The sequence below is a fragment of the Acomys russatus genome, chromosome 25, assembly GCF_903995435.1.
Source record: "Acomys russatus chromosome 25, mAcoRus1.1, whole genome shotgun sequence".
In the NCBI taxonomy this organism is placed as follows: Eukaryota; Metazoa; Chordata; class Mammalia; order Rodentia; family Muridae; genus Acomys; species Acomys russatus.
The window spans coordinates 51,738,058-51,765,096 of NC_067161.1; the positions used below are offsets into that span (position 1 = coordinate 51,738,058).

Sequence of the window (27,039 nt, forward strand, 5' to 3'; positions counted from 1 at the left end):
TCCCAGTGACTGTTTACCCAAGATAGCAACCCTAAATTATGCAATCTGGGTCAGGTTCTGCTCCAAGTATACCATTATAAAGGAGAGGCAGGAAGGCAATATCTTCAGACCCCCTTAAGAGACCATTAATATCATCCCAAATGCACTGCCCCTATTTTAGTACCCATGCCAGTGGGCCTTGGGATGGCAGGTCCACTGCCATGGGAACAGCAGTCCTAATTACTGGACAAACTAACTATAATTGTTTAAGTGAGGCATCTGAGAGAGGCCTCCTAGACTTATAAGAAGCCACTTCCTTTTTAGAACACCAAGTGGACTCCTTGGCTGAAATGGTATTACAAAATAGAAGAAGGCTAGACCTCCTCTTACTAAAAGAAGGAGGACTCTGTGAAGTTCTAGGAGTGTCCTGTTGTTTTTAATGCCAACCTCTCAGGAGAAATATAAAATACTCTTCAAGAGCTAAAAACTAGCTTCATGGAAAGACAACAAGGGAGAACAATCTCATTCATGGTATCATCGGCTCTTTAACTGGTCTCCCTGGCTAACCACTCCCTTGTCAGCCATAGCTAGACCACTCTAATACTCCTGCTTTTACTGATTTTAGGTCCTTGCATAATTAATGCTTTAGTTCACTTTATTCAAATAGGATTTCTATCATTCTTCTCAGGTCTCAATATTCTCCGTTTACCCTAATCCCAGATTCCTGCAATGATAATCAGAATGATTCGAGGGTTCGAATCACCTACAACTCCAAGGGGGGAAATTAAGAGCCCAGAGTGACCCCAAGCTCTGCTGATCCCTACATTTTACAGGATGCCCATGGCCCCACATTCTCTCCAGTTACAGAAAAGATCATCTGTCCTGGTTAGCCCCATAAAAATTTGAGATAAGAACAGCCATGCCTTGGCGTGGTGGCACACAGCTTTAATCCCAGCACTAAGGAGGCAGAGGCAGGTGGATCACTGTGAGTTCTATGCCAGCCTGGTCTATAAAGTGAGTCCAGCACATCCCAGGCTATACAGAGAAACACTGTCTCAAAAATCAAACAAACAAACAAACAAACAAACAAACTACTGCCTTATTGAAATACCCTTAAGCCTGTAGAGACAGCCTGCTTTCACCTGGAGAAGGCCATTACTCAAGGACTAATTCACCAATTTGCGAATTCCTTATCAATCATACCCTGGATGTCTGGTTGTGTTTTTTATACTTTAAAAGGAAGGCGCCTACTCCTTTCCCCCAGGGCTGCAGTTTCAGTTCACAAGCTTGACTGGTACCCTCGCCATCTAGAAGTGTTTCCCTGAATGGAGAATAAAGTTGCTTGCTGGTTAACTTTGACTTTGAGGGTCTTGCCCTCATTATTTGTGCAATGCCAGACACCAACAGGCAGACCACTGTTACTATTAATGACACCTGCTATTATTATTGCAGACAGGAGCCTAGTATAACTGTCTTCTGAGAGGCTTTGTCTGGCAGCTGATGGAGACAGATGCAGAGACCCAAGGCCAAGGAATGAGCTGAGTGAGCATGGGGAGTGCTGTGGAAGAGCAGAAAGAAGGGCCCAGGGATCCAGAGTGGGCAAGGACACCACAAGAAGACCTTCAGAGTAATCTAAGCCGGGCCCACAGTGGCTCACGGAGACTGAGGCACCAACCAAAGAGCTTGCGTGGACAGAACCTAGACTCCCTATACACATGTAGCAAACATGCAGCTGGTCATCTTGTGTGTTTCCTAACTATAGGAGCAGGGGCTATCTCTGAATCTGCTACCTACTGCTGGGTCACTTTCCCCTAGCTGGGTTGCCTTGTCACTCCCTGGTGGGAGAGGATGTGCTTAGTCCTGCAGTGACTTGAGATACCAGCATGGATTGGTACCAGTTGGGGGCCTCCCCTACTCTGAGAGGAAGGAGAGGGGGGATGGGAGGAGAGGGGTGGGACAAGGAAGAAAGGAGGGCAGGGTCTAGTTGGGATATAAAGTGATTAAATAAACAAACAGAAGAAAAATAAAAATTAAAAAAGAAAGTTAAAGAAATGTGTAAGAGAGACAAAAGGCCTGGGCAAAGGGCCTGGCATGAATGGTGTGCTCAGCAAACACCTGTGACCCCTTGGCCACCTGGGAAATGAGTGATGAGGAATCCTGTGGTAATGGAGTCTCCTGTTTGCCACTTTCCTGCCCAGAAAGCCAAACTGTGTTCTAGTGCTGGAAGATGCTGACCCTAATCCCAAGGGCCTCCTGGGAGCACTGCTGTGCCCCACAGTGAAACTCATGGGGCAGGATCTCTCAGGTGCTGCCTAGGGCTCTCCAGGTCCAGGGTAATGTGCTGTGCACTTTGCTCTCAGGGGACTGAGTCTTCTCGTGTCTTTATGTCAACAAGGGAGCTCCTCTCACCTGAGCAGTGAATTTTAAAGATTCATCAGGATGCCACTTCATCCTTGGACCTTCCTGATTGCTTGGACATGGGATGATGTCAAAACTAGGTTCCTAGTCCTCAGACACCTCCTCTGATGTTGGAAGACTAGGTGAAGACTCTTGGTCTGGAAACATAGGCTGTGGGTTGGGCTGGAAAAGCTTGGTGAAGGTGTGAGGAGGGCTCTCCCAGTGAGAAAGGACAGGAAGAATCAACTAGTTACTGAATGCCCACTATGTTTCAGACACATTCTGAACCCTTACAATGACCCTGTGAGATGGTGTGATGGCTAGCAGTGTCAATGTCACAGGACCCAGAAGCACCCAGCAGAAATGTCCCTGGGAGGATTTCTGAGGGACAGCTTAGGTTAACTGAGGTAGGCCCACCCTAACTGTAGGTGCCACCATTCCCAGGGCTGTAGTCCTGGAGTGAATGAAGAGAAAAAGGGAGCTGAGCGCCAGCACTCATCTCTCTCTGTCTCCCAACTGAACACAACATGACCAGATGCTTCAATCTCTTGTATCTGTGGCTTCTCTGCCCTGATGGACTCTGTTCTTGGTCTGTGAGCCTAATAAACCATTTCTTTTTTAAATTGCTCTTGTCACAATAACATGACAATAACTAAGACTCCTGGGTCAATAACTTTTAATAGGATCTCACTACTTAGCCCATGTTTGTCTTGAACTCAGACTCTCCAGCTTACTGTGGGGTGGGAAGAATGGACTTTGAAGGAAAGGGAAGGGTTGGGGGTAGCAGGACTGTCACAGAGCAGAAACAGGATGGAGGAGGAGAAAGTCATTTCTTAGACACCGATTGTTCTAGAATCCAGACCTGCATCTGTCTCTATGTGCTGTGAGCTAGGACAGGATAACCTCTCCCTATGGACCTTGTGCACTGGAGAGAGGTGGCTACTTTGATGCTTGAGAAGGGGAAGAGGCAAAGGTGTGGCCTGGAAAGTGAGAATGAAATAAGGGACATTAGTAGAAGACACTGAGGCAGAAGACTACCCTCCTTACTCAGTCCATCTCAAGGGAGAGAGCTTCAGCACATCCATGATCCCAGGATCTTCAGTGCACACTAAGATTCTGAGCTGAGCTCTGAGTGGTAATTGTGCTAGGCTCACTGCTGACCCACATGGGTTCCAGTTTCCCCACCTGTCAAATGTCACTTCAGCCCTCAGAGCCCAGAGGGGTCATTTCTAGGCTGTGATTCTTAGCACCCCACCATGTCTCCTCTGCCCTTACATTTAAGTTCCTTGTCCCAGGTCACCATCCAGGTGGAGGCTCACCTGTGAAAAGCCATCATTTATGTGACTCGAAGTCCCATCCACAGCTGTCAGCTCAGCTTACCTTTGCTTGTACATTCTGACTTGTCAGATACACATTGACCTTGTTCCTCCTTTGACAGCTGAGAGTGTTCTGGAGATTCACAATCTGAGCTCTGAAGTTTTGGGGAGGTAGGCTTCCTAAGGGACACCCCATGAGATAGCCTCCTATGGCCAGAATCTGTCATGAATTGTCCTACGGGAAGGAGACAGTGTTTGTGAAGGAGAAAGTAATTTCTTAGGCACCAATTGTTCTAGATTCTGCCCCCGAATCTGGCTCTATGTACTGTGAGCTAAGACAGGCTAACTTTTCTCTATGGACCTTGTGTACTGGAGAGAGGTGGCTACTTTGTTGTGTGAGAAGAGGAAGTGGCAAGGCTGTGGCCTGGTAAGTGCAAATGAAATAAAGGAAGTCCATAGAAGAAACTGAAACTGAGGCAGGAGACTATCTTCTTCACTCAGTCAATCTCAAGAGAAGAGAGGTTCTTGGAGCTTCGGTGCTTCCATGTGTTGGAGGAGGGTCTTATTCACTGTGTTTTGAGATGCTGATTTCAGTGCCCTGAGATTTGGTTACCTCCCTGCCATGGGCATTGCAGTAAAGGTTTAACTGTCTTCTGTATCAATGTTATGTAAAGAATGCCTCGCCCCCCAGTTATCTCTGATTGGTTAATAAAATTGATGACAGCCTATGGCTGGGCAGAAGAGAAGGAGGTGGAGGTGAGGTTCTTAGAGCTTCAAGTCTCAGAGGGACCACTCATTACATGGAAAGAGAGACAGAGAGATGGAGAAGGAAGAAGAGGAAGAGGGAGGAGGCTACCATAGGGCAATATGGACCATTAGCCTGCTGCTGTGAGGGCTAGCCTGATAGAGCAGGAGCAGAAGCAGCCCAAACAGAACTTATGGCAAGTAATATTGGTGTAAAGACTGGGAAATAAAAAGACAGCTTACAGTGTTGTTCTTTGCCTCACTCTAATGCTTTAAAGCTTATTACAGTTCTACAAGGTCTCTGTGTCTTTTATTTGGAAAATAATTGGGGGAGAATGAGGCTTTCACAAGTGCTGCTGGGAAATGGTCCTGTTCTAGGACCATGATGTTCACACATGTCTCTTGGTTCTACTCCAGTCCTGTGTGTGCTTCCATTCCTCTCTGAGCCTCAGCTCCCTCATGTATGACTCTGAGGTCTGTCCCACAGGGTTGCAAACTATAATAACAGCAGCAGTGTCAATTGCATGGACTTGTACTTATTATTATTGGACATCTATCGAAAAGTGGACTCCATTTAATATTTGACACAGATTACTATTTTATCCACAGCCCAGGGAGACAGCTGTTTACCTTCCCATTTCCCAGATGGATATATTGTGGATGCCTGGAGTCTTCCTTTGCCCAGCTCCAAAGTCTAGGCTTGTAACCTCAGTGTCACCAAGTGTTATTCGTCAGAGCTGTCTTGAACCCTATGTCAACATTCTCAAAGACATTCTGAATGCCTGATTCTCCCCCACTGCAGCTTCAGGATGCCCCTTCCAAAGGGCTGTGAGGACCACATGGGGGCCTAAGAATGCATTCCTGTAGAAGATGCTGTGTTCCCTAGGGCTCAGTTAGGGGCTTCTGAGAGGCTTCCTGTTCCAGCCTCTTGGGGTCTGTGAACTCTTTTGACAGGAGGTTAGCCTGTACTTGGGAACCCTGGCAGGAGTGGTCAGTGGTGATGAAAAGGTCACCGAGTGATGGCTTGGGGTCTTTGGTGTACTTACTTTGAAAGGAGAGCTTCTGTTTCACGGCTTTGGTCTTCTTCCTGGGCTTCAATCCCAACTGTTTCTCAGTTTTGAAGCTGGGGTCCAAGTCCTGTTGGCCTTCATGCTTAGCCACCTGTGTGCTACTTGCCTTCTTGGACAGAGCTTTTCCCATGGTGATAGAACCCTCAGATAATGCTTTTATGGGCTGCTCTGCTCTTACTGCCTCACTGTTTTCTTCTGTTGATGTTCAAAGCAGGAGGCCAGTGGATTCTTGTCTTTGCCAGACATTTCTGCTCTGGGAATGAGAATTTGGTTAGAACTGATGGAGGGGCCCTGAAAATAAAAGAAAGCAGACAAACCTCTACAAAGACATATGATCCTTTAATCAGAACATTTCAAGGACTCCAGTCTCTCCTGGCCAGTGGGTACTGTGTGTCCAGGTGCAGGGGGCTTGAGCTTTATACGGCAGATGTAAAAGTAACTTTTAGTCACCTGATGCAATTGTGGTTTTGGAAGCTTACTGATAACCTAGGTCTAGCCCTGGAAGCTTCTATCCTCCATACAATCAAATCTAGGCCTAGAATGTTTTCATCCTCTGAGACTTCCTGCTGCATATGTTCACTCTTGTTCATTCTGAGCTCTGTCTGGCTGCTTCAATCCAGATGTTATGGCTCAAATGCCTCTCCAAGATAAGTTATTCAAACTGGCTTCCCTCAGCCTCTGATTAAATTACTCAGCTTGGCCTCACACTAACTTTGGCAATATGTTAAAATCTTCTGGCTTCTTCTCATTCTCTGGCTCATTCTGTCTTCACCTGTGTCTAGTTTTTTCTCTCTTCAATCTCTCTCTCTCTCTCTCTCTCTCTCTCTCTCTCTCTCTCTCTCTCTCTCTGTGTGTGTGTGTAAAGCTGTCTCATCTTTCCCTCATTCTCTGTGGTCCACTCTTAAGGGTCCTCCCTCCTTCTGTGGTCCCCCTCTTCTCATGAGAGTTGGGCATCTTATATTTTGTCAAATCTTTCTCTGATTCATTACTTCATCTGCCACTCATTTAGACATTGCTTTCAAAGATGAGTGCTTTTTTCCTACAAACTAACTTTACCTTCATTGTTTGAAATGAAAGGTTTCAGGATGGAAGAAATGGGTATTGGTATTAAAGGTATAGCATGAGAGAGTGGAGAACACAGATGGAACATGTATAATGGAATGTGCATGAAACTCACTATTCTACGTTCCTCATCCTCTTTCTTTTCTAGTGGCCCACTCTAAGGAGATGAACACTTCAGCCATTTCTGTGACAGCAGGTGAGGTGGGGAGATGCAGCACAGAAGGGGGCTCTGGTAGCATTCTGCTCCACTCTGCCTACCTGTGATGCCATTGCTTATCTGCCACAGGGGCGTGGCCTAGCCCAGGGCTATAGAAAAGGACAGACCCACCTTGCCTCTTCTCTCTTATTCTCTCTATTTCTCTCTTCCTCTGTCTCTATCTCTGTCTCTCTGGGGTACCCCCTTTTCTTCTTCCCCCATGATCATTTAATAAACCTCATATAATCTAATGTCTGGCACCCTACCATTATTTTTACCTATTTTTAAACATAAAATTGGTGCCTGAAACCCAAGATATGAAGTCCAAAGGGGCAAATTCCTTCCTCTAAGTTCTTCTGCTCTCCCAATTCCTGCTGACACCGGCTGGGACTTCAGACTAACTTAGCCACTCTTGCCCGGAGCCACCTGAGATGAAGCCTTCCCAAACAGCTTTCAAGACTTCCACTGAAACCATGATTCTAAGCTGAGGTAAGTTTCTGCTGCTACACTCTAAAACTGGCTCTCCCTGTGTGCACCATCCCTTCCAAGGCCTTCTCAACTCCTACCCTCCTTTCTCCATCTGCCATGGGCTACTCTGGGGGTACTGCCCCCAGCTCTTCCCCTGCTTAGGCTGGGGTACCAAGCACTCCAGGATGCATGTGCTGGCTGTATACAGCTGGTGCAGATGATATTCCTTGATTCCTAAGGAGGCCAATCAAGGCTCTATCCCACCTAAGGTCAACTGCTGGGCCTCTAGCGGTTCCCACGGCTCCCTGCCCCACCACCCTCAGTGGTCCAGATCACTGGGCTAGCCTTGCTCTACCAGCCACATGCAGGTACAGTCTCCTCAGCTATTGCTATGCTGCACCGGCCAGCCACCCCACCTCACCCCATCTCACCCCCAGGTTTGGGTTATTCCTGCCACACTGGAGCAGCCACCCTGATCATTGCAGCCTGATAGCATTTTTTAATCTTCCCACCACTGGTTGCTCCATGCCATTCTTAAGGGTGATCATGTGGCTAGCTGCCACAGAAGGCTAGGGGTGGAGTCAACATCCTCCACTGTGACCAGCTCCAGCAGGGACTGGCACCTGTGCTCACTCTAGGTTACTTGTGAGCTGAGAGAGTCAAATACACTTGGCTCTCAACTAAAAATAAAAATTGTCTCTGATTTCTTTTTCTACTCTCAAAATATCATATGATTGTTTATTGGGTGTGATGTTTAGATTATATTTAAAACTTAACCTCTATTTATCTCCTTTTAGATAAAAAGAACCCAACAAGTTTCACTTTATCGAACCCTGGTTCAAAATGTTTCTTGTTCACTGGGAGGAGAGGTACCCAACCCCAGTCTTCACAACTGAGGACGGTCCTCTGACCTATAACTGGGACCATTCCCATTGGGTGAGCTTTCAGAGGTAGCTTCTTTTCCTCCACCACCCCTGCTACTGCCACAGCTGTCTAAACCCTGGTTCACTGGGTAGTTATGTCCCTGGGCCAGCTCACCTGCCAAGCTGTGCTCTTTTGGTTGTTGGTCAGCGCTGACTCGCTACTGAGAAGTCTGTTCCTGTTTTTTTTTTTTGAGTCACTATGCATTTGTGGGGTGCCATAACAGATTACTGGCTTCACCTCCCCATGGAAGGTCTATCCACCACTTCTCCAGGCTCCTCTGGGATGCCTTCTGAGAATTTCAAATCTCTATGCCCAAACTTGGACAGATCCAAACCTAAAGCTTTTTAATTATTGCAAGCAATCAGGAAAAATGAAATGAAGCTCCCTATATTCAAATCTTTTCTTTGCTCTCCCAACAATTTCAAACATTGTCAGTATTGTCTCTTTCCTTATTTTCAAGTCTTTCCTCTTTGCTATCCCAAGAGTTTCAAAAGTAAAAGTAATGGGTGGATCAGGGCCTAGCGGTGTCTGCTCAAAGTATTGCACTAACCAAGGACAGTACAAGCAGTAAACACCTACTCTGATCTAGCCAATAGACAGGATGCTCTCCGCAGTTATGGGGCGAGCAGGGACTAACTGACATGAACTCTGGTGCTCCCTTTGGTGGGGAGCCCTGGTAGCACTCAAAGAAAGAATAGGCGGGCTACCAAGATGAGACTTGATAGCCTGTGACCAATAATGTGGGGAGGAGGTCCTCCTCGATCATGGACCTAGGGGAGGGCAATAGGGTGGTCATGGAGGGAGGGAGGAACAAGATGATACAAGTGGTGGGAGAACAATTTAGTTGTATTCTGAATAAATTAATTAATAAAAAAGTACACCGAAATGGAATCTTCTCCCTAACCTAGTAACTTTGTCTTCTGCCCACATATATGTTCCAGTATCCTGTGAAACTTCCTACATTCAGGACATCATCAAAGCAGCAACCCACAGTTGCTCCGGTCTAACCTCACAGGTCATGTCAGCTGGACCTGCATTGCCCCTCCTAGCCACAGATGTCCTCAGACCCTGGACAACAAATGCAACAGCCTGCTCTTCCACAACCTGGTCAACATTTCAGCTTTTTAACCCCCTGTCATCACCCTACTGTCAGCAGGAAGTAGGTAAGATGATTACTTCACCCTTTATCCATTTATAAAGGGCTGAAAAGGTGTGCTCCAGACCCGGGACAAACAGCTCCAGGTTCTTCCAGCATTCCTTGGTCCCTATCTGCTGCCGGACATGTCTGACATACCCTGCCTTCTACCCTCTTCCCTTTCAGGGCAGAGCTTTTCCTTTCTCTCCACTATATAATCTGGACATTTTGTTGCTATTGCCTTTTCTCTCTTTTCTTCCTTACCTACCTACATTTATATGTTTCAGCTTACTTTATATAAAATAATCCAACATTCCTCATTTTTTAATTATAGGAAAAGGCAGGAATTTAAGAATTTTGCTTCAGTCTGCCTACCTGTGATGTCATTGCCTACCTGCCATGGGGTGTGGCACTGCCCAGGGCTATATAAAATGGCATTATCACCTTCTCTCTCTCTCTCTCTCTCTCTCTCTCTCTCTCTCTCTCTCTCTCTCTCTCCCTCTCTCTCTCTCTCCCTCTCTTTCTCTTATTCTGTCTCTGTCTTTCTCAGGGTACCCTTTCCCCCATGCTCATTTAATAAATGTCATATAATCTTATAATCTTAATATGTGCTTCTGTCTTATAATTTTCTATTATTAAACATAAAACACTCAAGAGCTAAGGCTAGCTCCTGCAATTCAGATACCCTTGGTTTGAAAACCCAGAAGTCTGGGGTGGAGGGAGGCTCACTCACCCATTTCTCCCTCCATATCTCCTTGTTTTTGTGTTTCTTTTATCCTTAAACTTAGTGAATTAAAATCTAGCTCTTTGACTCTTGACTGTCTTTATTTTAACCAAGTGTGGTTGGTTACCTGGTCTTCTACAAGTCTGAGGCTCCCTTCCCCCATTGGAAGGGACATGGACTCCCAATGTCCCAACCATGGCTATGAAAGGGGTCACCCTGCACTCCCTCAAGCTAGGGGTTCTGACTGGAAAGCTCCATCACTGCCAAGGCCTTCCTCATGACTAGTTCTCTGGACAGAGCCTTCCTCAGCTAGCCTCCAGAAGGCTGAGGAAAATTCAGTGACTAGATTCTCAGCCCAGCCTCTTGGAGAAAGGAACCCACAAAGGTTCAGTTTCTAGGGACATAATTCTTTCCCCTTGAGCTGTGGTTATTAGTTCTGAGGCAACTGTGTTGCATTGTCCTGTGTCCTTTTTACCAACTTTGTCTGACTTAGCACTCTGGGGACATTGGCTGCCCCTTACCACATCCTGTAAATAGTATATATGATGCTTAATATATTTATATATATATTAGTATGTGTGTGTATCTATACATACATACATGCACACATACATAGTAACTTGTTAGTAAACTTGCCTGTTCATTAGTTTATGCAAGACCTACTGGTCCCAGTTATTGTTTTTGTCTTTTTTATTTTTCATCCGTGGTCCTCCCTCTTACTACCTCATGATTCAGGACCCTTATTCCTGCAAGTCCAGGTCAGACAGGAGGGTACCAGGTAGGGCTATGACAGGAGCAGGCACATGAAGCATATAGGAGAATCCAGCAGTCTCCCTCCCACTAGAGCTGGCTCTCCAAGCAGAAGCTGGGTACCCAGGCTCAGGTTCTTAATACAAGGTCCCCATGTCTGTCACAACATGCCTTAGTAGAGTCAGGCCAGCACTTATCTTTCCACAACTCATGGCTTGATAGACTCTGTTGGTCCCAGTACTCACCCTGCTGTTCTACAAGGCCCACTAACATGTGCGTCCTTGGTCAAGGCTTCTCAGCTAGTAAACGTGTTCTATGAAAATGAAAGAGACTCTGTTTCCTCACCAGAAAGCCAGGCATCAGAGAGCCTGCACACATGTTCTTCTCGATCCTGGGTGTGGAGTTTCAACACTATTCACATGCTGTGAAGTCTTTGCAAATGCCTGGACTAGATCAGACTTGAAAGCTTTATCTGAGCTTGCAAGAGGCCCTGCCTTCCTGAGAGCAGGACTCAGGTCTGAGCTCAGTTCATGCATCTCTTAATGTGGAACCTGAGGTTTGCCAGCAGGTCCCCATTCAGCAAAACCTCCTGGATCTCGCCAAGTTTGTGCTCTGGGTCTCTGTGTGCCCTCTCCTCCCTGTAGCCTGCCCAGCCACAGGCTCCTCATTTCAGGAAATGCCTCCTAGGCCACAAACTCTGGGTTTTTATTTAATCCTGGGCTCTCCTAATTCTAAAATCTGGTGTTTGATTCTCACTAACATCACTGTCTTTTCCTGTAGGTGTTGGCATGTGTGCAAGTTCGCATGCAGGTGGACTCACATGTGTGTGCATGTGTGTGACCTGACAGCTTACAGATTTGGCTAGTCTAGCTAGCCAGCCAACCTGGAATTCTTCCTGTCTCCTCTTTCTGAGCTCTGGGATTACAAGCCTGTAGCCATGCCCAGCAGGCATTTGTGAGGAGCCAATGTCCTCATGCTTGCTCAGCCAGTGCTTTATCTACTGATGGTCTCCCCAGTCCCGACTCCATCTTTTAGACATCTGTGTAATCTGACTGTTTCCACTGTGCCTAGGGAGCCTGCTGGTCCAGCCAGTGTCCTGTATCTCTCGCCCAGCATCCTCATTCTCTCTGCTGGTACTTTTGGTCCATTCTCAGTATTGAAGCCAGAGTCACACATTGAATAGGTAAGTTAGTTTAATTAATTTCCTCACCTATACCTTTCAATCCTCTCTGTCTTGCTCTGAGTGACAAACAGATTCCCACCAGTTTTCACAAGCTCCTCATGACCAGCTCCTTCCCATGCTGCCCTCTTTCTGGCACTAAATCCCTCTTCACGCTCCTCACTCACTCTGCTGTGCGTTATCTGCTCTACCAGGAGCATGCTCACCTCAGGACCTTTGCACTGGCCTCAGCATTCTCTTGGAATGACTTCCCACTAGTCAGAAGTTTGCTACCTGCTCTCTGAAGCAGCACTGCCCTTCCAGAATTACCCTCTTGCATTCTCCTGTGAACACTTGTTACCACACAAGCTTGTGTCCATTATGTCATTTCTGTCTGTGAAGAGAATAGAAGCTCTTGGCAGATGGACTTAGCCTGCTTTGTTGATTGTTCTGTCCCCTATGTCCAAGTGAGCACCTCATCCACAATGCAGCACAAGAGGTTCTCACAGTCTCTGAAAGGTGTGTATTTTTTGTTTTTTTTTTAACATTTATTTATTTATATATTATTTAAATAGTGTGTGTGGGCTATGTATGTGCACATATGTTTTATGTGTTGTGTGTTTTGTACATGTGCATTTACATGTATGTGTGTGTATGTGTGCATGCCATGGAGCACATTTGGAAGTCATGGTACAACATTTGGGATTCAAGTCTCTCCTTCTACTATGTGTAACCCTGTCATTGTAACCAGGACATCAGGCTTGATGTAGGTGCCTGTTGTGTGAGAGTCATCTCTTTAAAAAACTATTTATTGGTTGAGAATTTCATATCATGCACCCTAATCTAATTAATCTCTCCCTGCACCATTTTAACCTCCCCACAACAGAGGTAAATAAAAATTTACTGTGGAAGCTGTAGTGTGTCACAGTGTGTCTCATAGTGTGTGCTTTTGTGCATGCTTCTTTGTTCACTAATGTTCATTGCAATGACTCTTTGGTCTGGTAGGCCCATCCTATGCTGCAGACAGCAAGGGGCAGAGCCACTCTCCTACTCTCATGCCCCCAGGGCTGGCTCATCCATGCCCTCACCATCAGGGCCAGCTCTACTCTGCTGCCCAGGTGAGATGCATGACCCATTCTCCTGAGCATTGCAGCAGGCAAAAGGCTGGGCTGGTTCTCCTGTTCTCATGTCAGAGGTCAAATAACAAAACCAGTACAACATGGCTCCACCAGAATGCCCAGATATCAACAGATACCCTAATACAGCAGAATACCAGGAAAATGACCTCAAAACTATGCTTATACAGTTATTTGAGGGTTATAAAGAGGAAATGAATAGATCCTTCCAAGAATTCCAGGAAAATACAAGCAAATGAATAAAGGTCATCCAGGAGAAACAAGAAACCAAAAGCAAATAGGTGAAGGAAATGAGTAAAATGGTTCAAGACATGAAAAGAGGATTAGACAACATTAAAAAATCTCAAATTGAGAAAATCCACAGAATGGAACAATGAAAGAAGGAAGCAAGAATCCAACAGACAAGTATAACCAACAGAATCCAACATATGGAGGAGAGAATCTCAGAGGCTGAAGACACAATAGAAATAATTGATACATCTCTCAAAGAAAATATTAAAACAGAAAAATTTGTGACACAAAGCATTTAAGAAATCAAGAACACCATGGGAAGGCGTAACCTCAGGGTTATAAGAATAGACAAGGCAAGATCCAAGATGGCGGCAAGCAATGTGGACTGTGTTTGGAAGCTCCAGTGAACACTTCAGGGAATTGCACAGATTTCTGAGCCAGGAACACTAAGGTCCCCACACCACGGCAACAGGAGTGCTCCACGGATCGGAGGGACAAGGGTGCGGTGGACCTGCGTGCCCTGCACAAGGGAGGAGCGCGGATTTTCTCAGATCAGAGCAGCAGCGGCAGAGGTAGCAGCAGCAGCAGCAGCAGCGGCGGCGGCACCAGCGGCACCAGCAGCAGCAGCGGTGGCGGCTGAGGTTTGCAGCTCAGAGCCTTCCGGTGGAGGCAATTCATGTGGTGGCTGGTGGGAGTTGCTGCGGGAGAGGAGACTCTGGACAGGATTTGGGTCACGTGGTGCCTTGAGACCCAAACTGGACTTGGCAGACAGTTCAGTCCCAGAGCCCCGGGTACAGCTCAGTGCACAATGCCGTGGAGACGCTGGCTCAGCTCAGCAAGCAATTCTGCCCAAGACACCAGCTCAGCACAGCCACAGCTCCCCTGCTGTGATGCAGGCTGGGCAGAGCGCTCAGTTCCACCCTAGGCGCTAGCTCAGTGCAGCTGCAGTTCTCCTGCAGAGCGCTCAGTTCCACCCTAGGCACTAGCTCAGCGCAGCCGCAGTTCTCCTGTTGTGACACAGGCTGGGTGGAGCGCTCAGTTCCACCCTAGGCGCTAGCTCAGTGCAGCCGCAGTTCTCCTGCTGTGACGCAGGCGGTGCAGAACGTTCAGTTCCACTGGAGGCAATAGCTCAGCTCAGTGAGCAGTTCTGCCCTAGACACTAGCTCAGCTCAGCGGGCAGTTCTGGGGTGCTGACGCAGGCTGAGGTCAGCATGTAGATTCAGCCCAGAGGCCCTAGCTGGTCTTGCCAGGCTGATTGGGTCCAGAGACTCTAGCTGAGCTGTGCACACAGGCTCAGCAGCCCCAAGACTCTGGCTGGACATCCACGCAGTTTAGGCCCAGAGTCCCGGGTTGATCTCAGTGCACAGTGTGAGTCCAGAGTCCCTGGCTGAGCTCGGTGCACCAAACAGCCCCGGAGACTCGGGTGGAGCTCAGCGTGCAGTTTGGGGCCAGAGTCCCAAACTGTGCTTGACAGACAGATGAGCCCAGAGACCCTAGCTGAGCTTTTGGCATAGTCCCGGCTCTAAGACTCTGGTTGGACACAGTGTGCAGTTTGAATCCAGAATTCCTGGCTGAGCTTGGGGGACAGTTCGGGCCCTGAGTCAATAACTGACCACAGCACGCACTTTGGGCCAAAAGCCCCTAGCTGAGCTTGGTGTGCAGTCCCAGCCCAAAAATTCTGGCTGGACCCTGTGTGCATTTTGGGCCCAGAATCCCTAGCAGAGCTCAGCAGATGGTTCAGGCCCTGAGAATCTAGTTGAGCTCGGCCCATGGTTTGGGCCCAATGTCCCTAGCTGGACTTGGCAGGAGACCCAGAAGGCTGTGGATACCTGGGCCTGACCCAACACTCATTCAGAGACCCAGAACTATTGCAGGACCCACAACACAAGGGAGCTGAAAATCACTGGCTGTGAGAGTCCAAAACAACAGGGCTAACCTCCTAACATCCACACCAGTGAAGCATTAGAGCTCCCAGCCTAAGGAAAACTTGAGAAAACAAGTGAATCTATCATCAGACTCCCTCCATCCAACTCTGGAAGCTACCCAACAAAAACAGAGATGGCAAGATGTCTAAAGGACAGCGTAAAAGCATACGCAAAAAACCCCAAAACAACATGGCTTCTCCAGTTACCAGCTATCCTAAAGAAAACAACACAGAGAACTCAAACACAATGGAAACACAAGAAAATGACCTCAAATCCTCGGTAATGAGGATGATAATGGAGGAAACAAATAAAATTCGTAATCAAATGCAGGAAGACACAGCCAAACAGGTGAGAGACATAAAAGAAGCACATACAGTGGAACTGGAAAAATTTCAGGAATATACAAATAATCAGATGAAAGAAATCAAAAAGTCAGTTCAAGATCTGAAAATGAAAATGGATTCAATGATAAACACACAGACAGAAGAAAAATGGGAACGTGAGACCTCAGAGAAGAAGGCAAGCAACACAGAGGTGAGCTTTTCTAACAGAATCCAAGAGATGGAAGAACGAATCTCAGGTCTAGAAGACACAATCACAGATCTTGAAGCAACCATTAAAGAAAATGCCAAATCTGGAAAACTCCTGACACAAAACATCCAAGAAATTAAGGACACCATGAAAAGAAGAAATCTGAGGATAATAGGCATTGATGAAAGAGAAGATATCAGACTCCAAGGCCCAGAACTATTCTCAACAAAATCATAGAAGAAAATTTCCCCAATCTAAAGAAAGAGATGCCTATAAACATACAAGAGGCCTACAGAACACCGAATAGAATTGACCAGAAAAGAAAAGCTGCCCGTCACATAATAATCAAAACACAAAACATATAGAACAAAAAAAATATTAAAAGCTGCAAGGGAAAAAGGCCAAATAACATTTAATGGCAAACCTATCAGAATTACACCCGACTTCTCAGCAGAGACCATAAAGGCCAGAAGGGCCTGGACAGAGATCCTGCAAACCCTAAGAGACCACAGATGCCAGGCCAGAATACTTTACCCAGCAAAACTATCAATAACCATTGATGGAGAAAACAAAATATTCCATGACAAAAACAAATTCAAACAGTACCTATCCACAAATCCAGCTTTACAGAAGGTACTAGAAGGAAAACTCCATCCCAAAGGATCAAGCTACAACCAAAACTACTCAGGAAATAGATAACTATACCATGGCAAAAACACAACTACACAAATGCTTGACTGGAAACAACATCAAAATTAAGACTCTTAACAGTCACTGGTCATTAATATCTCTCAACATCAATGGTCTCAATTCTCCAATAAAAAGACACAGACTAACTGAATGGGTGCATAAACAAGATCCAACATTCTTCTGCATTCAAGAAACACATCTCACCCATAACGATAGGCATTACCTCTGAGTAAAAGGTTGGAAAAAAATATTCCAAGCAAATGGTCACAAGAAGAAAGCAGGCGTAGCCATTTTAATATCGAACAAAGTAGACTTTCAACCAAAATTAATCAAAAGAGATGAGGAAGGACACTTCATACTCATCAAAGGTAAAGTCAACCAAGATGACATCACAATTCTGAACATCTATGCTCCCAATACAAGGGCACCCACATTTGTAAAAGATCTGCTAAAAAAGCTTAAACCACACATCGATCCCCACACAATAATAGTGGGAGACTTCAACACCCCATTCTCACTGATGGATAAGTCATTGAAACAGAAACTAAGCCGAGAACTAACATCATTAACAATGCCATGCGTCAAATGGATCTAACAGATATCTATAGAACCTTTCACCCAAACAAGAAAGAATATACCCTCTTCTCTGCACCCCATGGAACCTTCTCCAAAATTGATCACATCGTAGGTCACAAAGCAAGCCTCAACAGATACAAGAGGATAGAAATAATACCTTGTATCCTATCAGATCACCAAGGTCTTAGGCTGCAATTCAACAACAACAGAAATAACAAAAAGCCTACACATACATGGAAACTAAACAACTCTCTGCTAAATGACACCTGGGTCAGGGAAGAAATAAAGAAAGAAATCAAGGAGTTTCTGAAATTCAATGAAAATGAAGGAACAACATAAACAAGTTTGTGGGATACATTGAAAGCAGTGCTAAGAAAAAAATTCATAGCACTAAGTGCCTTTAAAAAGAAATTGGAAACATTGCACATAAGCATCTTAACGACACAACTGGAAGCCCTAGAAAAAAAGAAGCAGAAACACCCAAGAGAAGTAGACGTCTGGAAATAATCAAACTCAGGGGTGAAATTAACAAATTAGAAGCTAAGAAAATAGTCCAAAGAATCAACAAAACCAAGAGCTGGTTCTTTGAGAAAATCAACAAGATAGACAGACCATTAGCCAAACTAACTAAAAGGCAGAGAGACAGTATTGAAATCAACAAAATCAGAAATGAAAAAGGAGACATAACAACAGACACTGAGGAAATACAAAGAATCATAAGATCCTACTTTGAAGGTATATACGCCACAAAATTTGAAAATCTAAGGGAAATGGACAATTTTCTTGATCAATTTCACTTGCCAAAGTTGAGTGAAGAACAGATAAACAAGCTAAATAGTCCCATCTCCCCTACAGAAATAGAAGCAATCATTGATAGTCTCCCAACCAAAAAAAGCCCAGGGCCAGATGGTTTCAGTGCAGAATTCTACCAGACCTTCAAGGGCGAGCTAATACCGATACTATTCAAGCTACTCCAAAAGATAGAGATGGATGGAAAATTACCAAATGCATTCTATGAGGCCATAGTCTCATTGATACCTAAACCTCACAAAGACTCAACAAAGAAAGAGAATTTCAGACCAATTTCTCTCATGAACATCGATGCAAAAATACTAAATAAAATACATGCAAAGCAAATACAAGAACACATCAAAGATATCATTCACCATGACCAGGTAGGTGTTATTCCAGGCATGCAGGGATGGTTTAATATATGGATATGCATCAATGTAATCCACCATATAAACAAACTGAAAATAAAAAACCACATGGTTATCTCTTTAGATGCCGAGAAAGCATTTGATAAAATCCAACACCCATTCATGTTTAAAGTTTTAGAGAGATAGCGGATACAAGGCACTTTCCTCAACATAATAAAGGCAATATACAGCAAGCCAGTAGCCAAAATAAAAGTAAATGGTGAGATACTCAAGGAAATTCCTCTAAAATCGGGAACAAGGCAAGGCTGCCCACTCTCTCCATATCTCTTCAATATAGTACTCGAAGTTCTAGCCAGAGCAATAAGACAACAAAAGGAGATCAAGGGTATCCAAATGGGAAAGGAGAAAGTCAAATTATCCCTGTTTGCAGATGATATGATAGTGTACATAAGTGACCCTCAAAATTCCAGCAGAGCACTCCTACAGCTGATAAACACCTTCAGCAAATTGGCTGGGTACAAAATTAACTCAAAAAAGTCTGTAGCCTTCCTATACACAAATGACAAGCTTGCAGAGGAAGAAATTAGGAAAACCACACCCTTCACATTAGCCACAAGCAATATAAAATATGTAGGGGTGACTCTAACTAAGTAAGTGAAGGACTTGTTTGAAAAAAGTTTCAAAACTCAGAAGAAAGAGATTGAAGATGACATGAGAAGATGGAATGATCTTCCTTGCTCATGGATCGGGAGAATTAACATAGTAAAAATGGCCATCCTACCAAAAGCAATCTACAGATTCAATGCAATCCCTATCAAAATACCTACACAATTTTTTTAAAGACATTGAAAGTTCAATTCTACACTTCATATAGAAAAACAAAAAACCCGGAGTAGTTTGAAAAAATCTTGTACAATAAAAGGTGCTCCAGAGGAATCTCCATACCTGATCTCAAACTGTACTATAAAGCAATAGTAATTAAAACAGCATGGTACTGGCACAGCAACAGGCTGGTTGATCAGTGGAACTGAATTGAAGATGCAGATATGAATCCACACACATATGGTCACTTGATTTTTGACAAAGAAGCCAAATCCATTCAATGGAAAAAGGATAGCATCTTCAACAAATGATGCTGGTCTAACTGGAGGTCTATGTGTAAAAAAATGCAACTGGACCCATATTTGTCACCTTGCACAAAAATCAAATCCAAGTGGATTAAAGATCTCAACATGAAACCAGAGACACTAAGTCACTTAGAAGAAAAAGTGGGGAAGAGCCTGGAACATATTGGCACAGGAGACAACTTCCTGAACAGAACACCAACAGCCCAGGCCTTAATGTCAACAATTAATAAATGGGACCTCATGAGGCTGAGAAGCTTCCGTAAGGCAGGAGACACTGTCAAGAGAACAAAGCGACAGCCTACAGACTGAGTAAAGATCTTCACCAACCCTACATTTGACAAAGGTCTAATATCCAAAATATATTATGTGTGAGAAGCCTGGGGGAATGAGGAAATAGAAGGATCCAGAGGGTCCTGGAAAACTAAAGGCAGGTCTGGGCCCCGGGGTCCTCCTCAAACTATGACACCAGTCAAGGAAAATAAAGGCAGTAAACTTCGAACCCCTACCCAGACTAGCCGATGGACAGGACATTCTCCACCGTTAAGTGGAGAAGGAGATCTGACTTTCACACAAACTCTGGTGCCCCATATTTGACCATGTCCCTTGGATGGAGATGCCTGGTGGCACTCAGAGGAAAGATAATAGGTCATCAAGAAGAGACTCGATACTCTATGAGCATATACAGGGGGAGGAGGTCTCCCTCAGTCACAGACATAGGGGAGGGGAATGGGGCGGAAGCGGGAGGGAGGGAGGAATGGGAGAATACAAGTGATGGGCTAACAACTGAGATGTAATTTGAATAAATTAATAATAAAAAAAGAAAAAAAAGAACTCAAGAAATTAAACACCACCAAACCAAATAACCCAATTGAGAAATGGTGCTTGGTCACCTTTGACCATGTCCCCTGGAGGGGGAGACCTGGTGGCACTCAGAGGAAGGACAGCAAGTAGCCAAGAAGAGACTTGATACCCTATGAGAATATATAGGGGGAGGTAATCCCCCTCAGGAACAGTCATAGGGGAGGGGAATAATGGGAAAATGGGGGGGGGGGAGGAATGGGAGGATACAAGGGATGGGATAAACATTGAGATGTAACAAGAATAAATTAATAAAAAAAATAAAAAATATATTAAAAAAAAGAGAAATGGGGCTTGGAACTAAACAAAGAATTCTCAACAGAGGAATATTAAATGGCTGAGAAACACTTAAAGAAATGCTCAACCTCCTTAGTCATCAGGGAAATGCAAATCAAAACAACTCTGAGATTCCATCTTACACCCATCAGAATGGCTAAAATAAAAAACTCAAGCGACACCACATGCTGGCAAGGATGTGGGGAGAGAGGAACACTCCTTCATTGCTGGTGGAAATGCAAACTAGTACAGCCACTTTGGAAAGCTATCTGGTGCTATTTCAGAAAAATGGGAATAGGGCTTCCTCAAGACCCAGCTATTCCACTCTTTGGAATATACCCAGAAGATGCTCCAGCACACAACAAGAAAATTTGCTCAACCATGTTCATAGCAGGCTTATTCATAATAGCCAGATCATGGAAACAGCCTAAGTGTCCCTCAGTAGAAGAATGGATAAAGAAACTGTGGTACATTTACACTATGGAATACTACTCAGCTATTAAAAACAAGGAATTCCCGAAATTTGTGGATAAATGGATTGAGCTAGAAATGATCATAATGAGTGAGTTAACCCAGAAGCAGAAAGACTTAAATGGTATATACTCACTTATATCTGCATAGTAGCCTAAGGGTCATGTCTCACGAAAGCCTTCACTTACCAGGAAACTGGGACAGAGCGGAGGACATTCTGTTGGGACTCTAGATGAGAGAAGCATGGGAGAATGCCAAAGTAGAAGGATCCAGAGGGTCCTAGAAACGTACAAGTAGAACATTGTGATGGGTGGATTGGGGCCCATGGAGGTCTGCTCAAACTATGGCCCTAACCAAGGACAATACAAGCACTAAACATCAAACCCCAACTCTGATCTAGCCTTGGACAGGACATTCTCCACAGTTATGTGGAAAGTGGGGACTGACTCTGACATGAACTCTGGTGCCCCATATTTGACCACTTTCCCTTGGAAGGGAGGAAAGTGGCACTAAAAGAAAGAATAAGCAGGCTACCAAGATGAGACTTAATAGCCTATGACCATATAGTGAGGAGGAGGCCCCCCTTGGTCATAGACATAGGGGAGGGGAATAAGGTGAAAGTGGGAGCGAGGGAGAAATGGGATTATACAAGTGATTGGATTACAATTGAGATGTAATCTGAACAAATTAATTTAAAATGTCCAGATGATACAATAAAGGGGAAGGAAAAGCTCTGTTCTGAAAGTTCAGGGTAGAGGGCAGGCTATGTCAGCCATCCATGTACTGCAGCAGACAGGGACCAAGGGGTGCTGGGAGAACCCGTAGCTGTTTGTCCTGGGTCTGGAGCACACCATTTCAGCCCTTTATAAATGGATAAGGGGTGAAGTAATCATCTTACCTACTTCCTGCTGACAGTAGGGCAGCGACAGGGGGTTAAAAGGCTGAAATGCTGGCCAGGTCCTGGAAGAGCAGGCTGTTGTATTTGCTGCCCAGGGTCTGAGAACATCTGCAGCTAGGAAGGGCAATGCAGGTCCAGCTAGGAGGAACAATGCAGGTCCAGCTGGTACTACCTGTGAGGTTGGACTGGTGCAACTGTGGTAGCTGCTTTCACAACGTCCTGGGTGTAGAAAGTCTGGCAGGATACTGGAACATATATGTGGGCAGAAGACAAAGAAAATAGGTTAGGGGGAAAATTTCCTTTAGGTGTACATTTGAAACTCTTGTGAGATCAAAGAGAAGGAGTTTGAAAATAAAGAGACAATGCTTGAAATTTTGGGAGTACAAAGAAAAGGTTTTAACATGGGGAACTTCCTTCCATTTTACCCTAGGTGTATACCTGAAACTCTTGGGAGAGAAAAAAGAATTGAAATTCTCTAGAAGGCATCCCAGAGGAGCCTGGAGAGGTAGCACCTCCACTCACGTGGAGGTGAAGTCAGTATCTGTTAGGGCATCCCTAGAAACGGAGTACAGCTCAAAAGACAGGAAAGACTGTCCCAGCGATTTATCAGTGCTGGTCAGTGACCAAAAGAGTGCAGCTCCATGGATGACCTGGCCCAGGGACACAGCCACCTAGTGAACTAGAATTTTTCAGTGGCTAGGCAGTGGCAGGGGAAAAAAGGCACCGTGTTGAAGAGTCTCACCCAGTGGGAAAAGTCCCAGTGTAGGTCAGTGAGAAGGACCAGCCACAGTTATTCAGCCTGGAGTTGGGTATCTCCACTCCCAGTAAACAAGAGAGGTGTCCACAGTCTCTCAGACAAGGTGTAGCATTTACATCTATGAAGGGAAGACTCAGCAATCAGCTGGTGTTGGGTGCAGAAAGGTGGCAATTGAGTAGCTAGGGAGTAGAGTCCCAAAATGAGTGAAAAGGAGCAGGAATCCCATCCTCAGAGATAGAAGATAGGTGGTAAACTTAGACTTCATTGGCAGTACTTATCTGTGTTCCATTTGATCTGAGAGGTGGATTTCCTGTAGCTTACAAGAATCTTTTTAAGTTTGTAAAAGGAGATAACCATATGGTTTTTAACCATAGTTAGATTAATAATAAATTATAGCTCCAGTGATTAGTGTGGACACTCTGAACAGTTAACACAACAATAACAACAGGAAGAAATAAAACATCTGTGTAGGTAGACTGAGGCAGAATCCAAACACTTACTGTTGACAGTGACTAAAACAAAACAGTTTTACTCTCAGGCCATCAGGTTGGGACACACAGTGTTCTCTTATCCTGAAGAGCCCATCTCAACCCTTGAATCATCTCCAAGTTACATTTTGAAAACCTTATCTGTATTTCATTGGCAGATCCAAAGCTGCTTCTCTTTCTCCTTCCCTCTTTTCTTTCTTTCTTTCTTTCTTTTTTTGACAGTGAGGAAGAAATTTATTTATTGCCTGGGATCAAATCCAAGGCCTTAGATGTACCAAGCAACCATTTTACCACTGAGCTATATCCCCAGACTATAATTTTTTACATCTATTAAAACTTTTCCACATTCTTTCTTCTTTAGAAATAAATGGATTCAGATGAATCTACAGCTTTAGCACAATCCTTATCAAAATACTAGCTATCTTTTTCACACAAATTAATTTAAAAATTTTTTTAAAATTTTATTAATTTATTCATATTACATCTCGATTGTTAGCCCTTCCCCTGTTTCCTCCCATTCTTCCCTCCCTCCCATTTCTCTCCTTCTCCCCTCCCCTATGTCTGTGATTGAGGGAGACCTCCTCCCCCTATATATGCTCTTAGAATATCAAGTCTCTTCTTGGTAACTTGCTATCCTTCCTCTGAGTGCCACCAGGTCTCCCCATCCAGGGGACATGGTCAGAAAAGGGGCGCCAGAGTTCGTGTGAGAGTCAGATCTCACTCTCCACTCAACGGTGGAGAATATCATGATCGTTGGCTAGGTCTTGGTAGGGGTTCAGAGTTTACTGCCTATATTCTCCTTGGCTGGTGACTTAGTTTGAGGATGACCCCAGGATCCAGATCTGTCTGTCATAAAGTTCTTCTTGTAGGTTTCCAGGACGCTGTGGGTCCTACTATCTCCCCTTTCTTCCATGCTACTCTTGCCTAAAGTCTTAATCGGATGTCCTCTCCTCTGACCCACTTTCTTGGTAAGTAAAGATTTTCATGGTATGTATCCCTTGGACTAGTGTTTTGACATAAGTGAGTATATACCGTTTGTCTCTTTTTGCTTCTGGGTGAACTCACTCATTATGATAATTTCTAGATCAATCCATTTGTCCACAAATTTCGGGAATTCCTCGTTTTTAATAGCTGAGTAGTATTCCATCGTGTAAATATACCACAGTTTCTTAGTCCATTCTTCTACTGAGGGACACTTAGGCTGTTTCCATGTTCTGGCTATTATGTATAAAGCAGCTATGAACATGGTTGAGCATATGTCCCTGTTGTGTGGTAGGGCATTTTCTGGGTATATTCCAAGGAGTGGGATAGCTGGGTCTTGAGGAAGCCCTATTCCCATTTTTCTGAGAAAGCACCAGATAGATTTCCAAAGTGGTTGTACTAGTTTGCATTCCCACCAGCAATGAAGGAGTGTTCCTCTCTCTCGACATCCTCGCCAACATGTGGTGTCATTCGAGTTTTTGATCTTAGCCATTCTGATGGGTGTAAGATGGAATCTCAGTGTCGTTTTGATTTGCATTTCTCTGATGACTGAGGATGAGCATTTCTTTAAGTGTTTCTCGGCCATTTGATACTCCTCTGTTGAGAATTCTCTGTTAAGTTCCAAGCCCCATTTCGCAATTGGGTTGTTTGGTTTGGTGGTGTTTAATTTCTTGAGTTCTTTATATATTTTGGATATTAGACCTTTGTCAGATGTAGGGTTGGTGAAGATCTTTTCCCATTCTGTAGGCTGTCGCTTTGTTCTCTTGACAGTGTCTCCTGCCTTACAGAAGCTTCTCAGCCTCATGAGGTCCCATTTATTAATTGTTGACATTAAGGCCTGGGCTCTTGGTGTACTGTTCAGGAAGTTGTTTCCTGTGTCTATGTGTCCCAGCCTCTTCCCCACTTTTTCCTCTAACTGAATTAATGTCTCTGGTTTTAAGTTGAGGTCTTTAAACCACTTGGACTTGAGTTTTGTGCATGGTGACAAATAAGGGTCTAATTGCATTTTTCTACATGTAGACATCCAGTTAGACCAGCACCATTGGTTGAAGATGCTATTCTTTTTCCATTGAATAGATTTGGTTTCTTTGTCAAAAATCAAGTGAGCAAATGTGTGTGGATTCATCTCTGGGTCTTCAATTCGATTCCATTGATCCACCAGCCTATTGCTTTGCCAGTACCATGCTGTTTTAATTACTGTTGCTCTGTAGTACAGCTTGTGATCAGGTATGGAGATTCCTCCGGAGGATCTTTTATTGTATAGGATTGTTTTTGTTATTCTGGGTTTTTTATTTCTCCATATGTATTTGAGAATTGATCTTTCAATATCTTCAAAATATTTTGTAGGTATTTTGATAGGGATTGCGTTGAATATGTAAATTGCTTTTGGTAGGATGGCCATTTTTACTATGTTGATTCTCCCGAGCCATGAACAAGGTAAATCCCTCCATCTTCTCATGCCATCTTCAATCTCTTTCTTCAGAGGTTTGAAGTTTTTTTTGAATAAGTCCTTCACTTGCTTGGTTAGAGTTATTCCTAGATATTTTATATTGTTTGTGGCTATCGTGAAGGGAGTAGTTTTCCTAATTTCTTCCTCTGCCTGTTTGTCATTTGTATACAGGAAAGCTACTGACTTTTTTGAGTTTATTTTATATCCTGCCAACTTGCTGAAGGTGTTTATCAGCTGTAGGAGTTCTCTGGTGGAATTTTGGTGGTCACTTATATACACTATCATATCATCTGCAAATACGGATAATTGGACTTCTTCCTTTGCCGTTTGGATCCCCTTGATCTCCTTTTGATATCTTATTGCTCTGGCTAGAACTTCAAGAACTATATTGAAGAGATATGGGGACAGAGGGCAGCCTTCTCTGGTTCCTGATTTTAGAGGGATTTCCTTGAGTATCTCTCCATTTAATTTAATGTTGGCTGCTGGTTTGCTGTATATGGCCTTTATTATGTTTAGATAAGTGCCTTTTATTCCTGATCTCTCCAGAACTTTAAACATAAATGGGTGTTGGATTTTGTCAAATGCTTTTTCTGCATCTAAAGAGATGATCATGTGGTTTTTCTCTTTCAGTTTGTTTATATGATGGCTTACATTGACGGATTTCCGTATGTTAAACCATCTCTGCATGCCTGGAATGAATCCTACCTGGTCATGGTGAATGATGTCTTTGATATGCTGTTGTATTCGCTTTGCGAGTATTTTGTTGAGTATTTTTGCGTCAATGTTCATAAGAGAAATTGGTCTGGAATTCTCTTTTTTTGTTGGGTCTTTGTGAGGTTTAGGTATCAATGTGACTGTGGCCTCATAGAAGGAATTTGGTAATATTTCATCCATTTCTATCTTTCAGAATAGCTTGAATAGTATCGGTATTAGCTCCTCTTTGAAGGACTGGTAGAATTCTGTGCTGAAACCATCTGGCCCTGGGCTTGTTTTGGTTGGGAGACTATCAATGGTTGCTTCTATTTCTATAGGCGAAATAGGGCTATTTAATTTGTTTATCTGGTCTTGGTTCAATTTTGGCAAATGGAATCGGTCGAGAAATTTGTCCATTTCCCTTAAATTTTCAAATTTTGTGGCATAAATGCCTTTAAAGTAGGTTCTTACGATTCTTTGTATTTCTTTGGTGTCTGTTGTTATGTCTCCCTTTTCATTTCTGATTTTGTTAATTTGGATAGTGTTTCTCTGTCTTTTAGTTAGATTGGCTAACGGTTTGTCTATCTTGTTGATTTTCTCAAAGAACCTGCTCTTGGTTTTGTTGATTCTTTGGATTGCTCTCTTTGTTTCTAATTTATTGATTTCAGCCCTGAGTTTGATTATTTCTAGGCGTCTACTCCTCTTGGGTGTTTCTGCTTCTTTTTTTCTAGAGCTTCCAGATGTGTTGTTAAGTTGTTTATGTGGGATGATTCCATTTTCTTTTTAAAGGCACTTAGTGCTATGAATTTTCCTCTTAGCACTGCTTTCAACATGTCCCACAAATTTGGGTGTGTTGTTCCATCATTT

At 44.1% G+C, this 27,039-nt stretch overlaps 1 protein-coding gene across 1 annotated transcript in view; it reads right to left on the reverse strand.

Annotated features, from left to right (window-relative positions):
- Positions 1-5,636, reverse strand: part of LOC127208043 (NACHT, LRR and PYD domains-containing protein 1a-like) — a 65,887-nt gene extending 60,251 nt beyond the window's left edge. The window contains exons 1-2 of the mRNA XM_051167401.1: positions 5,483-5,636; positions 2,549-2,568 (exon numbers count right to left, since the gene is read on the reverse strand). Of these exons, the coding sequence (XP_051023358.1) occupies positions 2,549-2,568; positions 5,483-5,636 (174 nt within the window). The remainder of the gene's footprint in view (positions 1-2,548; positions 2,569-5,482) is intronic.
- Positions 5,637-27,039: the final 21,403 nt, after the last annotated feature.